The following is a 16,723-nucleotide window of genomic DNA, read 5'->3' as shown; positions in this document are numbered from 1 at the left end:
CCAAATTGCAATTTGCTTGCACAAACGACATGGCCGAATATGAAGCCTGCATTTTTGGTCTCAAAATGGCTTTGGAAATGGAAATCAAAGAGTTGATAGCTTTTAGTGATTCAGATTTGCTCGTGCACCAAACTTTGAAGCAGTGGATAACCAAAGATTCGAAAATTCTGCCCTATCATTGCAGTCTGCTCACTCTGGCCAAGCAATTTCGAAATTTGGAGTTCAGACATCTTCCGCGAGCCCGAAACGCATTTGCCGATTATTTGGCCACCTTAGCTTCTATGATCCAATATCCAGATGAATTGAGGATCGAGCCAATTCAGATTCAATTTCAAGACAAGCCTGCCCACTGTTGTGTTGTAGACAAGTCCTCCGACAATGTTCCTTGGTATAATGATCTTAAGGAGTTTCTTAAAACAGGATCTTACCCTCTGCATGCTAATACAAAAGACAAGAATTTTCTGCGTAGAATGGCTTCAAAATTTTTCTTGAACGGAGAAGTTTTATACAAAAGAACCTCGGATTTAAATCTTTTAAGGTGCGTCGATGAAGACGAAGCTCAATACATGATGAAATAAGTGCATAGTGGCGTTTGTGGATCTCACATGAATGGCCATTTGCTAGCAAAGAAAATCATGAGAACCGGATACTTCTGGCTTACTATGGAGCAGGATTGTATAGATTTTGTCCGGAAATATATAAAATGTCAAATGCACGGTGACATTATACGCGCTCCACCCACTGAATTGCATAGCATGACCGCCCCATGGCCCTGTTCAATGTGGGGTATGGACGTGATTGGTACAATCGATCCTCCCGCTTCAAATGGACATCGATTTATATTGGTGGCGATTGAGTACTTCACTAAATGGGTTGAAGCGGAATTATTCAAACATGTCACGAAGAAGGTAGTGGCCAATTTCTTGAGAGATCACATCATCTGTCGCTTTGGAGTACCCGAAACACTTATTACAGACAATGCTAAGAATCTGAACAATGACATGGTAGTTGGACTATGCGAGCAGTTCAAAATCAGACATCGCAACTCTGCCATTTATAAGCCTCAGATGAATGGAGCTGTAGAAGCCGCAAACAAGAATTTGAAGAAGATTATCCGCAAAATGATAGAAAGGCATCGCGATTGGCATGAAAAGTTGCCTTATGCATTAATGGCGTACCGGACTTCTATTCGGACATCGACTGGGGCAACGCCATATTCACTTATGTATGGAATGGAAGCTGTATTACCAGCTGAAGTTGAAATTCCGTCGCTACGAATCCTCATGGAAGTTAAATTGGAGGAGGCTGATTGGATCAAGTAGCGCCATGAGCAATTGACTTTGATCGATGAAAAGCGATTCAATGCTATCTGTCATGGTCAGTGCTATCAGAAGCGTGTGGCCCGGGCTTACAACAAAAAAGTCCATCGGCGGGCATTTGAAGAAGGTGATAAGGTACTGAAGCGGATTTTGCCAATGCAAGATGAAGCTAAAGGCAAATTTGCTCCAAATTGGCAAGGACCGTTCATTGTCCAAAAGGTATTACCTGGCGGAGCTCTCATTTTGGCAGAAATGGATGGACGGACATTCCCTCAACCCATCAACTCAGATATGTGCAAAAAGTTTTTCATTTGATCATGCAAATTTTCTTTAGAAATTCATGCAAATAGCGAAATGCAAGTCAGGCCATCTTCTTTTACACTAAAAACACTTTATCTCTACTTGTCCCCTTTGAGCCATCAGAATTGACAAATTTCGTTTGATAACCCTTGAGAATTGCAAACCCCACACTGGGGCAAATTTAGTTTGAAAGAGAGATGATGAAAAAAAAAAACCTACACTGAGGCAAATTCAGTTTTTCGAAGAAAAATGCAAAAGTGAGAAAAATACAATGAAAAATGCAAAGAGAGAAAGTCCGATCAAACTGGGGCAAATTTTCCTCAGTTTCGGAGTTGTTTTCAAAAGAGTGCAATCTCAAGTTATTTCACCCCTCGTATCAAATCTGCTTTCAAGTCTTAACCTTTATTGAAAAACACCACACCTGACTTCATTACAAAAGCCCAAAGTCCTGATTTTCGTCACTTGCTGCATTTCTATTAGAAAATTTGCTAATCAACTGGCAGGTGATGTCCGTAATGTCTTCGCCTAATCTTATAAGGGAAGTACATTTTACTGATGCCAGAAATCTTTAATTCATGTTTCTGAGTCGATCATGGTCGAGATATTTCATTGTTCTTTAGATGAAAATCCGAAAGGGCGCCTCGAAAAAGAAAAGAAAAGGAAAAAGAAAAAAAAAAGAAAAAAGAAAAAAAAGCAAAAGCAAAGGAAAAGAAAAAAGGGGTGGGGGTAACTTTGGTGAAAACCTGAAAGGGCGCCAAGGCAGGTTTTTTTTTCACAATAGACGAGCACGAGAAAGAACGGCTGATGACCTGGTTCAGTTAGACTTTTCCTCATGTTTGTGATACTTCTGCCAGTATCGGATTCCGAAACGAAAATATCCAAAGTCTTGAATATGATATTCGTTGGCTAAACTTGTATTTTTCTTTACAAATATCCTTTTACAAAATGTAAATCTTCTGGTTGCTTTTAATTATTTGCGTTTTACTGCTTGTGGTTGTCTGCATTCTCTTGCATGCTCATTTTTTGCCTGAAATAGGAAATCATTCTGCATATATCATTGATTTTTATGAATCATTTTTTTCACCATTGAATTCGAATGGATGAAAAACCCTAAGGTTGGTGTAAGGATAGGGGATTCAATCATCTATTACGTTGGGTAAAAGGCAACAAAGCTGCTACATATATCTGGTGACGTGGTAAATGCATATTTTATCAGCCTCAGAAATTGAAAGGGTGTCAAAATTACAAGTTTGACTAAGGCACACGCCGCAGAGCAGAAGCAAGAAGCATCACAAGACTCATGTTTACACGATTCTCAAGGCAAATCGGATCAAATGATGGTGGCGAGTCCATTATTTCTTCTTTTCTTGCAGGAACGTTGCATTTACAAACAAAAGAAGCCACTCTCTTTTGGCACCTAAACCGATGTCAAACAAAGTTTCCCAGTAAGCAAGGATAATGTCATTGGCAAAGTTTGACCATAAGAAACAACATCAGCCATCGCTTCGGCCACAGAGATCCAAATCTTTTTCTTGGTACGAAAGTTTGAAACACTTTCAGGTAAAGACTCAATTCATTATTTAAACTTCCCCAGTGAAGTCACGTTTTTAAATTCCTGTTCGGGCCAGTCCCGTTTTAAATTCCTGTTCGGGCCAGTCCCGTCTTTAAATTCCTGTTCGCTGGAATCTTTTTGCAGCCAAATAACACAGGTAGGTATTTGGTGTCTACTTTTTTGTCTCAAGTTTTTCCAAAACTCAGACAAAGAGGGGCAAACTGTAGACACCAAATTTTAGCGTGATTTCATTTACTATTTATTTCTTAGTTTTTATTTGTCGTATTAAATTTTATTCACTTTTTAGTTTCTTTTAGTTAGTTTTTTTTATTATTATTATCTTATTTTTAAGGTTTTTAGCGTAGAATTTATCGAAAAGGAAAAGTCACTCACAAAAATATGTTTTATTTTCTTTTAGATTCAAATTTAATATTTTTGTTATTGTTATTATTTTGTTTCAAATAATTATTTGAAAAAAAGAAAAAAAAGGAAAATCATTCAAAAATATGCTTTAGTCGTTTTAATATAATGTTTTCTCGGGAAAAAGAAAAAAAAGAAAGAAAATTGTCCACAAAATATGTTTATTTCTTCTAAATTCAATATTTTGGCATTTTGTTTATTTTTGTTAAGTTATTTTAAAAAAAAAGAAAGAAAAAAAGAGAAAAACGAGAAAAACGATGAAAATGGAAAATGAAAAAAAAGGGAAAATTGGATTTGCATTTTGTTGTTTCTAATGTTAATTAAATTGTTTTCATTTATTTTTATTACCATTTTGTTAAATTACTTTAAAAAAAAAAGGTGGACCCGCAGCATGCAAGCTGCGGAAACGCAGCTTGCAAGGACAGGCACATACCATCGGATGGCTGGATTTTTCATATGAGAAAACCTTTCATCCTCACCATTCGGGTGAGGGTTTATGGATTAGGGAGTCCTCTAAAAGGGAAGGAAAACAGCAGCCGCAAGGGAGGTTTTTTAGAGAGTGGACGGCTAAGAGAAAACTGGGAAGCAAGAGAGAGCGAGAAAAAGCGAGGTTGGGAGAGGAGTTAACGGCTGTAAAAAAAAGAAAACAGGAGAGAAAGGAGAGGATTAGACTAACGGCTAAGAAAAAGCAAAGGATAGATTGAGAGGTGGAGTGAGAAGGATAGCAACCAAGGGGAAAATAAGAAGGACCGGAAAGACTACGGGTAGAAGAAAGGAAAAGGGGCGGCACTGGGGGAAGAGAGAGTGAAACAACGGCAGAAAGAGAAACGAGAGGGCCAAGCCAAGAAGCGTTGACCGAAGCAAGAAGCTGCTACCACCGCCTTCTGCTATTTTCAGTCCGGATCCTTCAACCAAAGGAAGGCCACTGTAAGCCATTTCTCTCATGAAAACTCTGTCTTTTCAGATGCTAATCCCTTAAATTTTCCAAGCCCGTATATGTGTGATTCGAGCCCCACGCTTTACATTCTGCATTAAAGCTGTCATCTTTTTGTTTGCTGTCATCTTGCACGTCCAGTTTGAGGTTCGCTTGGTGTTTGCTCATAGGTTGTAATTTAATGTCAAGCTACTGGTTTTGAAAGGGGAGGGTATTCACGGGGCCTGTTTTTTCCGAAATTCTGCATAGGTTGTGATGTTTGGAGTCTATGTGATGAATCAGTAGGTCTCATTTGAATTTTACTGTATGATTGTGTTTTGGCCGAACAAAATTTGCAGAAAGTTTGCAGCTTTGCCTGTTTTTGTGCTTAGAATCTTTTAGCTTGGACTGGGTTTTGAGAGACAGAATCCCAGGTGTGATATATCATGAATGTTCATCACAAATCCCTTCCCTGACATATCTGCTGCATTTATTGTCTATGTGAACTTATGAATGCGATGGAAATAAGCTAATGCATAGCGTTTGGATAAGCTTCACTTTGCACAAACAAATTTTGGATGCACAAGAAGGTTGTAGAATTTTTATTTCCTAGCTTTGTATGTGCATCCTTTCTGATTTTGTGTTTAAGTCAAAGAATTCTACGTTCAAAACTAGTAAGGATTTCTGATGAGTCTTTTCGCCTGTTTTCTGTTGTGTCTAAAAATTTGCTGCAACAAGTTGAAGTCTCTTGGCATGTTGCAGCAGCTTGGGAGAGTCCTTTTCTTTTCTTTTGGGTCGTGGAAGTGGTAGTTGTTTAGACTTTCTGGCTGTTGTTTGTTGCTTATATGAGATAACATGAACAATATATGCTATGAAGACTGCATTTAGAATAAACAATAGCATGTGTTTGATGTTAACAACATGGTCTTGAGGTCTTTGCACTTGTGTTTGTTTTGGTTTGCTTTGATTCATATCCGTGGGTCTCATTTGAAATGAGAAAATTACAGCAAGTGTTTTTCTTTCTGTTGCAGTAGTTTTTCTCACAACATTTGCATGAAAGCTTCAGGAAAATGGTCGTCTTTTGTTGCTTGTTTGGATGTTGAAGTGCTGTGTCTTGTTGTTTAGCTTCAAACTATGATTTTGTCTGAAAAATCTTCGAGCCAGGCTGCATTTTTGGGTCTGAAATCTGTGTTTGGAAATGAAAGTGCAGCAGGTTTTGTTGTATCAGTTTCATCCGTAAGCTTGCATGAAGCATTTCCAATGTTTGCATGATTTTCTTCTATATCTTTGCTTGTTTGGATGCCCATTTTATGTTTGGTTGTCTAGTTTAAAGTTTTGGAAGTTAGATCAAGGAAGTTCTAGTTAAGGAATATGGTTGAATTTGAATTTGATGTTTGAAGATGAAAAAATGCATCAGGAAATCCTTCTACGTGATTGCATGGGTTTTACATGAAAATAACTTCTGAAAATTACACTTTAACCCCCCAAGTCTCCCTTTGTTCCACTGTGGCCCAAATAATTAGAGAAATCAACCAATTTGACCCCTCAAACTTCCTTTTTCCTTTCAATTAGGCCCTAGCTTTGTGAACATGGATGTTTAAGTGGTGCCACTTAAGTGCTTTAACATTTGTGTGATTATTTGTGATTACTTAAACTTTTCATTACTTATGGGCTTTTGAAATTCCCAAATCGCTTTAATGGGCTTTGATTGATTGGTTAATGTTTTTTAATTGGGTCCTTGTCTGCTTTAAACCTTTGAGTATAGGTTGTTTAGTCTACTTGAGTGTTTTAAGTGCTTCAATTTCGTGTTATATTCATTCCATGTGATTAATGACTTATTTACATTTCTATCATTAAATTGGTGCATTAATCCTTTGCTTTGAATGGTTTTAGCCCAAGTTTTCCCGTTAATTGGTGACTTAGCCCAATTTAAGTCTTGTCCACTTTATTAGCAACACAAAGGGGAGAGGTATAATCTCTTTTATCTTTTTTCCGTTCCCTATGTGATCTAACGTGCTAAGTGAAAATTGCATGTTTACTTGTTTCCCTTGCCTTACCTTAATTCCTTTCATTTATTTCATTTTTACTTTTGCTTTTTATTTAAGTTATTCTTTATGGGGTATGTGTACACCTCTTGGCTTGTAATAGATAGGGCTTGGAGGAGCATTCGATGAAGACCTATTGAAGACGTGTACCTAACTAGCAAATGTAATAGGTTCATTAGCGTGTTTGCTTGCTTTTGTTGCTATGTGTTAATTTGTTTTATTAGGCTCTTGCATCTAGTCGAGCATGTTAAGTGTTATGTGCTATGTGTTTATGAGTGTTTGGCATGTCTACTTGCTTTCTATAGTCGTAGATGAATGTGATGGATGAATGTACATCACCACACTAGTCCAATACTAGTTGTGGCTCATTATTCCGTTAGGAATTCATAGAATGTGCTAGTCCAATGCTAGACCCAATAGGCCATCTCCTATCGTGAGCCCATGCTTGCATGTTTCACTTCATTTCATGCATTTTTCTTAGTTTTCTAGCATTTGGCATGCTCCTCTAACCCTTTCCCTTTCATTTTAGGTTTTTGCATCTCATGCTAGTTATAGGGTACATTTGCTTGAGAGTCCCCTTTCGATAAGGGAAACGAGCGAGTGTGGCTAAAAAATAGCCTTAGCACGCTAGTTCTCCCTTCTAATCAAAGGGAAAATTAAAGTCACAAAGTTAGGACTCCCTGTTCCCGTCTTGATGCATTCCTATAGGATTCATGCATTTTACTCATTTGCTATCACATACACTTCTACTTTATATTCTAACCCTTTTTCCACATTCTCACTTCACACTACTTTAATTTTGCACGTTTTCACTCAACTACTTACACTTTATAATATCACTCGCACACATGCACTTTATGTTATCTCACATACATTTTTACATTATTACTTTACTCACCTTATCTTGTACATCCATTTGCACACTTCCACTTACACACTCTTGTTTTACCACTTTTTCACTTCACACAAACTCACATTTTCACATGGCATGCATTCATTTCACTCATTTTTACGTCATTTAGAATTATGTGTGACCTCTCCAAAGGATCATTATTGGGCTTCACAATTAATGTGATTGGCACCACTCAACCTTTGAAGAGAAATTTCCTCCATGTCCCCCTAGGTCTAGGTTTTTGCATTCTTATAGTCATATCCAACACGCGATACATACCTTGGGTAGAAAAATTTGGAATCGTGAGGTTAAGTCACGCAACTAGCTTTGGCTAGGGTAAGGGAGTGCCTTAGGCTTTGCCTTTGCCTTCTCCCTTATCAAATGTGACCCCCGATCCCTTTTTTTGGTTACGTAGACCTAAAAGTTTTAAAAGGGTTTGTTTACTTTTTCGTTCAAAAAATAAAAACTATTTTTGGGTGACTTGGTACACCCTAACTCTATACCAAGTGGCGACTCTATTTTTTCATACAAAAAACCCTTTTGAACTTTACTTGACCAAAACCGTCGCATTTCACAACCCCACGGTCTTTTCTTTCACTTCTACACACGTTCACACACACCACACACACTACTCTCACATACCATATCAAAAAGTGGGGCGCGACATCGACAAGATTCACTCCGATCGACATACAAGTCATGTTCACGTATAATACACGTATAAGTCAAATAAAGGAAAACGAGTGTAATAAAGTACACACACGTCTCGACAAGTCTACGTATCATGTATAACACTTGTACAATTCACATTTCAATCACATAAGCATTTAACATGCACTTGACACTCACCAAGTCAAGATAAGAGTGAGTGAACGAGCAATTAAGTCGTTAGGCGTCCGCTTCGAGATTCTCTTCTAGATCTCCCTGAGCGCCTGGACAATTAACAAGTATTCTCACTCACAACCATGTATTTATCAATAAAGAAGGTACACTCATTTAGATTAGTCAATACCTCAAACAAAGAACCTTAACCACTCAAAATAAAGGTTTAAAAATGAGGATTTATTAACACAAGAAAAACTGATTTCCTCCATGAAATCGAGTTTAAAATGGTCAATCAATATCAAAAGATAAGGAAAAGCTTCCAAAAACTTATTTCCCATCGAGTCGGAAAATTTTAGTTTTGCACGTCAAAATTTAAAAAATCAGAACTTGCACTTAGTAGGTTCAAAATTGGAAAAATTTATACCATTGGAATATTAGTTCAAAGTACTAAAAGTACCTAGAAGACACTTTTCCAAAATTCTAAACGGAAGACATTCAAATTTCAGCTCAAAGTGGCTGACTTGAGCTTACAAGACAGTTTCGGTCATGTTTTTCGGCAAATTTTGAAAATTCGGTAAAATTCACAAAAAGTGAACTAGCCTTTAAAATTTATAACACAATAATAATTTCAATCAAATTTCAAATTCAACAAATAGAACTAAATTCGGAGTTTTGAGTGCCAAAATATAGCAGGTCAAAGTTGGCCAAAATTGAAGACAGTTTGGTCAATTTTCCAGATTTGAAGAATAATTTTGGCACATCATTTGGGTATCAAAATGGTGTTAGAATAACACCAAATTTGGTACAATTCAACTTCCATATGAGGAATACTCCTCTATCAAATTTCATGTAAAAAATAGTACGGAAAGGTAGTTAACAAAACTACCAAAATTCAAGAAATTTCCAAGACAAATCTGTCTTCTTGCTTTCTTTTCCTTTTTCAAACACTTTGCACCACGAAATCAGTCCCATTTTGGTTCATTTGTGAAACCAAGGTCTAAGAAACATTTCATAAGCATTTGACAAGCAATAGACATCAAAATTTTCGAAACAAAACATCCCAAGTTAAACTAGACCAGTCGGCTAGCAAGAAGGAAGAGTTTTCCAAATTTCCAGCTTTGCTGCAGTTTGAAAATTGAACCATATCTCACTCAATACAACTTAAAATTGAGAATAGTTGGTAGCATTGGAAACTAGATTCAAAAGGTTACATTTCATTAGAAGAAGTTGTTTGGAAAATCAGTTCATAGGTATTTCGAATTCAAGCGACAAGTCGCAGTTTCTCACTGCCATTCGAACAGAACAGTAGAATAGAACAGGAAACTTTGGTGAATCACTACGGATCACTCAGTTCAAACTAGATGGTGCATTTTATACCATTGGAAAGCTACAAATGTCTAGTTTCAAATGCTATGAACGGTACTCGATTTTGATGTCTGTACAAAAAGATATGTTTGATCAAAGGGACACTGTTTAAGCTATCCGAACACATTTTCCAGGTTTCTTCAAGTTTCGAAAATTCAAATTTTGCTCAATCAATTCAAATGATTTTTGATAGAAACTTTCTACACACCATATACAACATATATACATCAGTTTCACAGTCATTTGAGAACCAAAAACTTGAAATATAAATAAGACAAAACATAACAGATTTCGGCCAGCATTCCTGCGCAATTTCCTTCGATTCTCTATCCATAATCATCTTAAACAACACTTAAACAACTCAAACCAAGCATTATATCATCATATCAGCCCATACAACCAAGGTGGGAATTCATAGAGCCCACTTCAACCAATCCAATCAAAGTAATAACACCAATAATGAAGCTACAAGCTTCAAAACCAAGGATAAAACCCATTAAAGCCGAGAATGAAAGATTGGATGGTATTAGATGGTTACTCCTAGTTTTGAGAGAAACCAGAAATTTTTTGGCACCAAAAGCTCCAAGAAAATCACCAAGATAAAGTTTTTCTTCTACCTTAAGTGAATTCCCAAGTAGTTTGTGAGTTGGATGCAAAGTTTGAGATGAAATGGAGGAAGATTGGTGCAAGAATGGTGGAAAGTTTTCTTCCTTCTTTCTTGGTGGAGTTCGGCCGGCACTAAGGAAGAAAAGAGAAGGGTTTTGGTGTTTTGTGAAGCTTCCTTGAGCAGCTTAAGTGATTGGTGGCCAAAATTCCTAAAAAAATCAACTAAGAATAGTGCTCGCGCGCGCACTTTTCGTGTCCATTTTCTCTTGGATTTGTTTCACTTGTGCACTAAACCTCTAATGTAATTCCTTTAACACTATTATTATTCACTCTTAGTGGTCTAATATAAGTTTCTTAAATCTCCATTTATCCGTTCCGGCTCGATTTACGCGAACTTCCGATTCAAGCACGATAAAGCGAAACGTACAAGAAATTTATGTAACGATGATGTAACTAACTAACTCTATGGTAAATAATTATAAAAATAACTATTTTAAGAATAAACATGAGTCCTCAAATCTCCAAGATTATTGCATTCTCGGATCGAATTTTGCCTCAAAAACGTGTACTTATTATTCCTTACTAAACGACCTTTCGAAAATTAAATTTGCTAACGGGACGTTTTAAAAATGTAAGTGAGACATTGTACCGTGTAAATGGGTTTAAAATGGTTGAAATAAATTATTCGGAGAAAACGGGTGAATAAATATTTAATAAGTCAGTAATATACGATAAAAATAAGAAAAAAAATTTTCGGGTCCTCACAGCCTTGATGAAGAGGAAGCCGTTTACATGATAAAAGAAGTGCATAGCAGTGCATGATGAATGAAGTGCATAGCGGTGTTTATGGACCACATATGAATGAATATTTACTGGCTAAAAAGATCATGAGAACAGGCTATTTTTGACTTATCATGGAGTACGACTATGTAGATTTTATTAGAATTTGTGTCAAAAGTCAAATGCATGGTGATGTTATACGCACTCCTCCTGCAAAGCTGCATAATATGATTGTTCCTTGGCCATGTTCGATCTGGAGAATAGATGTAATTGGAGCTGTCGATCCTCCTGCTTCAAATGGATATCGATTTATTCTGGTGGCAATAAAGTATTTCATTATTGAGGCTACATCAACCGTGTGACTAAGAAAGTGGTGTTGAATTTCTTGAGAAATAATATGATCTATAGGTTTGGAGTACCCGAAACATTGATCATTGATAATGCCAAGAACTTTAACAATAACTTGGTGGATGGATGATGTGAATAGTTCAAGATCAAGCATCAAAATTCTACTATTTACAGGTCTCAAATGAATAGAGCTGTGGAAGTTGCAAATAAGAATTTAAAAAGAAGATCATTGGTAAGATGACTGAAGCAGACTAGGATTGGAAGGAAACTGCCTTATGCATTGATGGCATACAGAACTACAATCAGGACTTCTACTGAATCAACTGTTTACTCTCTTATCTATGAAATGGAAGCAATATTGCCTATAGAAGTTGAGATCCCTTGCACATTCTGATGGAGATGTAGATAAAAAAAACTGAATGGGTCAAGGAACGCCATAAGCAGTTGTCTCTAATTGATGAAAGAGATTAAATGCTATCTGTTATGGAGAATGTTATCAATAAAAAAATGACTCATGCTTACAACAAAAAAAATTAAGCCTCGCCTATTTGAAGTAAGAGATAAGGTCTTAAACGAATTCTTCCAATTCAGGAGATGATTAAAGGAAAATTTGCTCCAAATTGACAAAGACCATTCATTGTTAAAAGAGCACTACCCGAATGAGTGCTTATTATCATGGACATAGATGCGCAAGTTTTTCCTTAACCAATCAATTCAAATATATGCAAAAAAATTTTCATTTGATTATAAAAATTTTCTTTTGAAATTATTGCAAAAGATGGGCTTAGGGCGGGCCTTCTTTCTTTTTCATTTGGACATTTTATCCCCAGTTTTCTCCTTCGAACTTCCAAAATAATTTACTCTTTTTGCTTGACTACCCCCGAAGTTTGCAGACCGCACATTTTCACAAAAAAAAGAAAGAAGAAAAGAAAAAGAAGAAGAAAAAGAAAAAAAAACAAAACAAAATAAAAAATAAAAAGTGACTGAAAAAGAGAGAGAAAAAATTGAGAAGCCTGGTTAGAATTAAATTGGGACAAATTTTTTAGTTCTTATCAACCTTACATTGAGGCAAATTTTGAAAGATTGCATTCTTAAAATTATTTCAAACCCATTTTATGACGGAACCCTTGTTGCTGCCCGAAAAATAAGGAACCCTTGTCTAACTTGACGTCTGCCGTCTCTGCAGTTTGGGCTTCGACCATCAGCTTCCTCTGATGGCTGCGGTGGTTGCCCAGGCCTCTGGTGAGGATGGGCAACCGTCTGCGTCCCAGTGTTCCGCACGAGACCTTCTCCGAGCTTTCTCTCCATCTCAGCAGCGAGTGCATGTCGCAGCGACGCAGGCAACTCACAGGGGGGAGCCAGTAATCTCCTTCACCCATTCTGATATTGAAGCGATTGCACAACCTTTCTATTTTGCACTGGTAGGTAAATTCGCTTGAGCCTGACCTCGCATGGATGATATTCGGAAGTTTTTATGCTCGCTCGACTTGAAGGGCTCTTTCTCCGTTAGCTTGCTGGATGCACAGCATGTCCTCATCCATTTGTACACTAAGGCGGACTTCTTGCGTGTTTAGACGCGTAATGTCTGGTACATTCTTGGGAGTGCTATGAGGGTTTTCAAATGGGCCACAACCTTTCATGTCGATAGGGAATCTGCGTTGGTGCCAGTGTGGTTCAGTTTGCCGAAACTACCGGTCCATCTTTTCGATAAGCAGTGTTTGTTCCAGATTGTGTCTTGCCTGGGACGGCCACTTTTCGTCCACTCCGCGACCGCTACGATTTCCAGACCCAGCGTGGCTCAAGTGTGTGTCGAAATTGATCTTTTAAAGGAGTTGACGTCGCGCGTTTGGATCCAGTTAGGGGAGGACCATGGGTTTTGGCAGCCCCTTAATCCAGAAACTTTACCGAAGTACTATGTGCATTGTTATCGTCAAGGCCATGACCAATCTGAATGCCATATCAAGTATCCGAAGCTTAGGCGAAACCTGGGGGAGGTTAAGGTAGCACGGGACAGCCACCGCGTGGTGCCTTCGTGGGAGGAGCAAGACCTAACAGTGGGTCATGGGCGTGGGGAGAGCATGCAATAGGGGGTATGGTAGGGGTTACTGAGGTGTCACGGGCTGGAGTGGAGCAGCCTGTAAAGGGGGCTGCTGCCATGCTGGAGGCTAAGATTGACATTGCAAACATGGGTGTAACGTCTGGGCAAAGGCGGGCTGGTGTTGAGCAACCTGTTGCAGGCGAGGGGAAGGAGGTCGCACAGCACCAGGCTGTGGGAGAAGGGGTTCGGCAAGGAGATGAGTTCAGAGCCGCCGCAGCTACACTAGCGGAGAGCGCAGTGAATGCTGCAGCTGACGCCATAATTACTGATTTGGCTAACCAGGTTGCCGGTGAAGCTGTGTCCGTGCATGGGGAGGAGGAAGAGGAGGGCGAGTTCCGGAGGGGCGGGTTGTGATTATGGTAGGGGAGATGGAGGCTAATGGGCTGGCGGATGGAGTAGCTTCCGAGCCTGCAGCGAGAGCTTTGGTGATTGACTTGGGCCGACTAGAACCACCCGTAGCCGGCGCTGACATTGTTTCGGACGGCTTTTGAGCTGAGGAGGAGTTAAGGAAGGTGCAAGGGAGGGTGGGTAACCTATCTCCGAGGGCTGAACCGCAGAAGGAGAAAATGGGTCGCCTGCTTTCAACCTCTTCGGCATTGAATCTAGAACTTGAGGTTCTTTTGCAATCCATGAGAAGTCAGGATGGGAGTCTTCTAGTGGCCCATTCCAAAAAGAGAGGTACGCGGGTCAATTTCGAATCTGATCAGACTTTACGTTCTAGGGTTATTTTGTCAACTACGTCTTCCTCTAAGTTGTCTAATGATTAAGTTCCTATTTTGGAATATTCGAGGTGTTTCACATGCCCCTAATTTGAAACGACTCCGTAAACTAGTTAAAATGTATTCTATTTCTTTGATAGCAATTTGTGAACCTAAGTCTCCTTTGTTAGACATGGATAGGATTCGTGTTAAGGTGGGAATGGATTGTGCGGTTGCAAACAGGTGGGGGAGCGTTTGGGTGTTTTACTAGTCTGCATTTTCTTGTCGCTTGATTGGGGAATCTGATCAACACCTCACATTATTCATCGGATCCTAGTTGATAGCTGAGGAGATTTATTTTTCCTATGTCCATGCCAAATGCACGGCCCACGAAAGGGAAAGCTTATGGGCACAGTTGCTGCGTGACAAGCCAGAGACACGGCTATGGGTCCTAGTGGGGGATTTCAATGTTATTGTGAGTGCGGAGGAGAAAAGGGGTGGATTACCTTTCAAGCAATCCGAAGGGGTTGAATTATCGCAATTTATGTCATTGACAGAGGTGGGGGATGCTGGATTTTCCGGATCTAAGTATACTTGGTGCAATAACAGGCAAGGAATGGCTAGGGTGTGGAAGATGTTGGATAGATTGTTGCTCAATTCGGCAGCCATGAAATTGAAAAATACGGTTGTCGTTCAGCACTTGGGGAGAGACCCATCTGACCATGCCCCCCTGTTGCTTTCGACGGTGACGAGATTGAATGGTAAGCCAGTGCCATTTAGATTCTTGAATGTTTGGGTTGCAAAATCAGGTTTTCTAGATGTGGTTAAAGAGAGCTGGTCTACCGTCTTCACGGGTTCGCCCTTCACAGTATTGTTAGGTAAACTTCAACGGGTTAAGCAGGCACTTCGCCAGTGGTCCCATAATTCGTTTGGTGACATTTTCTTAGCAATATGAACGGTGGATCAGAGAGTGATTGATGTCGAGATATCACATGACAATCATCCGTCGGACGAATTACTAGTAACCTACAAGAGGCCCGTGCTCGTTTGAGGAATGCTTTGGTGGTGGAAGAAGAATTTTGGAGGCAGAAGGCTCATGTTAAATGGCTGTGCGATGGGGATAGGAATACGAGGTTTTTTCAAGCTGTAGTGACTGAGAGGAGAAGGAAGTCGGTTATTCATCGTATTAGGAAATCAGATGGTGTCTGGGTAGATGATGAGTCAAGCATCTGTAATGAGGCCGTTAATTTCTTTCAGACACTATTTACAGAAGATGGAGGAATGACATCGAGTGATATGTTAGAGGTGATCCCAAGGCTCCTCACTGAAACTGACAATGGGATGGCTCCATCATTGCAGGAAGTTAAGGATGTCATCTTCTCAATGGGCGGCAAGAGTGCGGCGGGCCCGAATGGCTTCACCAGTAGGTTTTCACAGCCGCCTGGGAGGTGATCGAGGAGGATGTATACAGGGCTATATTGAGTTTCTTTTGTGGTGCAATGTTGCCTAGGAGTATCATCACGACTGCAATTGTATTGCTTCCCAAGGCTCCCTGACCACAAGACTTCACACAATTCCAGTCGATAAACTTATGCAACTTTGTTAACAAGGTTATTTCCAAGGTTCTCTCTTTCCACTTGGCTCGGGTCCTTCCCCATATTATCTTCCCGCAGCAGAGCAGTTTTGTGCCAGGGCGGCAGATGGCGGATAATTTTCTATTGGCTCAAGAGATGTTGAGTGATATTAACAGACCCAATCGAGGAGGGGATGTGATGCTTAAACTGGACATGATGAAGGCATATGACAGGGTTTCTTGGCTTTTCTTGCTCTAGGTGCTAAGACGGTTTAGGTTTAGCGAGAAGTGGATTGATATGATTTGGCGTCCGATCTCGAACGTCTGGCTCTCCATGATTGTGAATGGTTTGCCACACGAGTTCTTTAAGTCCACACGAGGTCTACGGCAGGGCGATCCACTCTCTCCAGCATTGTTCATTATTGGAGCGGAGGTCATTTCTCGGTCGCTGAATGCTCTGGCGAAGCATAAGAAATTTAAGCCATTTAGAACTCCTAGTGGATTCCCTATGGTCACTCATTTGGCTTTCGCTGATGATGTCGTGATCTTTACGAGCGGCCTGAAGGCCTCTATACAATTGGTCAAGAAAGTGGTGGATGGATATTGCTTAGTTTCGGGGCAGCGGGTTAATTGTTAGAAGAGATGTTTTTTAGGGCAACCCTCGATGCCACCGCGGCGCCGAGCTCTGATCGGGTTGATAACAGGGTTCTCATATAAGCAATTCCCGATCAAATATCTTGGTTGTTCCTTATACGTTGGAAAGCGACAGATGAGTTATTTCGCATATATCTGCACTGCAGTTACCTCTCGTATATTGTCCTAGAAGCATAGGGTGCTTTCTACGGAGGCAAAGTGATATTGTTGAAGAGCGTCTTGTCGTCCATGCCTATCCACTTGTTAGCAGCAGCGTCTCCTCCAAAAGGAGTTTTCGCGTCACTAGAAAAGGTGATGGCCGACTTCTTGTGGAGTTCGCAAGGGGATGGCCCTAG

The 16,723-nt window shown here is 39.6% G+C and overlaps 1 protein-coding gene across 1 annotated transcript; it reads left to right on the top strand.

The window, feature by feature from the left end:
- The first annotated feature begins 14,029 nt into the window (after positions 1 to 14,029).
- On the top strand, positions 14,030 to 16,723 carry LOC140035720 (uncharacterized). Its single transcript, XM_072077064.1, has 6 exons — positions 14,030 to 14,141; positions 14,323 to 14,393; positions 14,499 to 15,076; positions 15,184 to 15,609; positions 16,011 to 16,359; positions 16,535 to 16,723. Exons 1-6 carry the CDS (start codon positions 14,030 to 14,032, stop codon positions 16,721 to 16,723), a joined length of 1,725 nt encoding a protein of 574 aa, XP_071933165.1.

This window comes from Coffea arabica, chromosome 2c (assembly GCF_036785885.1).
Source record: "Coffea arabica cultivar ET-39 chromosome 2c, Coffea Arabica ET-39 HiFi, whole genome shotgun sequence".
NCBI lineage: Eukaryota > Viridiplantae > Streptophyta > Magnoliopsida > Gentianales > Rubiaceae > Coffea > Coffea arabica.
This window is presented reverse-complemented; position numbering and strand designations above follow the sequence as displayed.

What these genes read in the sequence shown, in the direction of transcription:
- LOC140035720 (XM_072077064.1), top strand. Translation starts at nt 14,030, where the DNA reads ATGGGTCGCCTGCTTTCAACCTCTTCGGCATTGAATCTAGAACTTGAG. An exon ending in AGGTGGGAATGGATTGTGCG is followed by an intron (nt 14,394 to 14,498) that starts GTTGCAAACAGG and finishes ATCGGATCCTAG; the next exon opens with TTGATAGCTGAGGAGATTTA. An exon ending in AAGCAGGCACTTCGCCAGTG is followed by an intron (nt 15,077 to 15,183) that starts GTCCCATAATTC and finishes ACGAATTACTAG; the next exon opens with TAACCTACAAGAGGCCCGTG.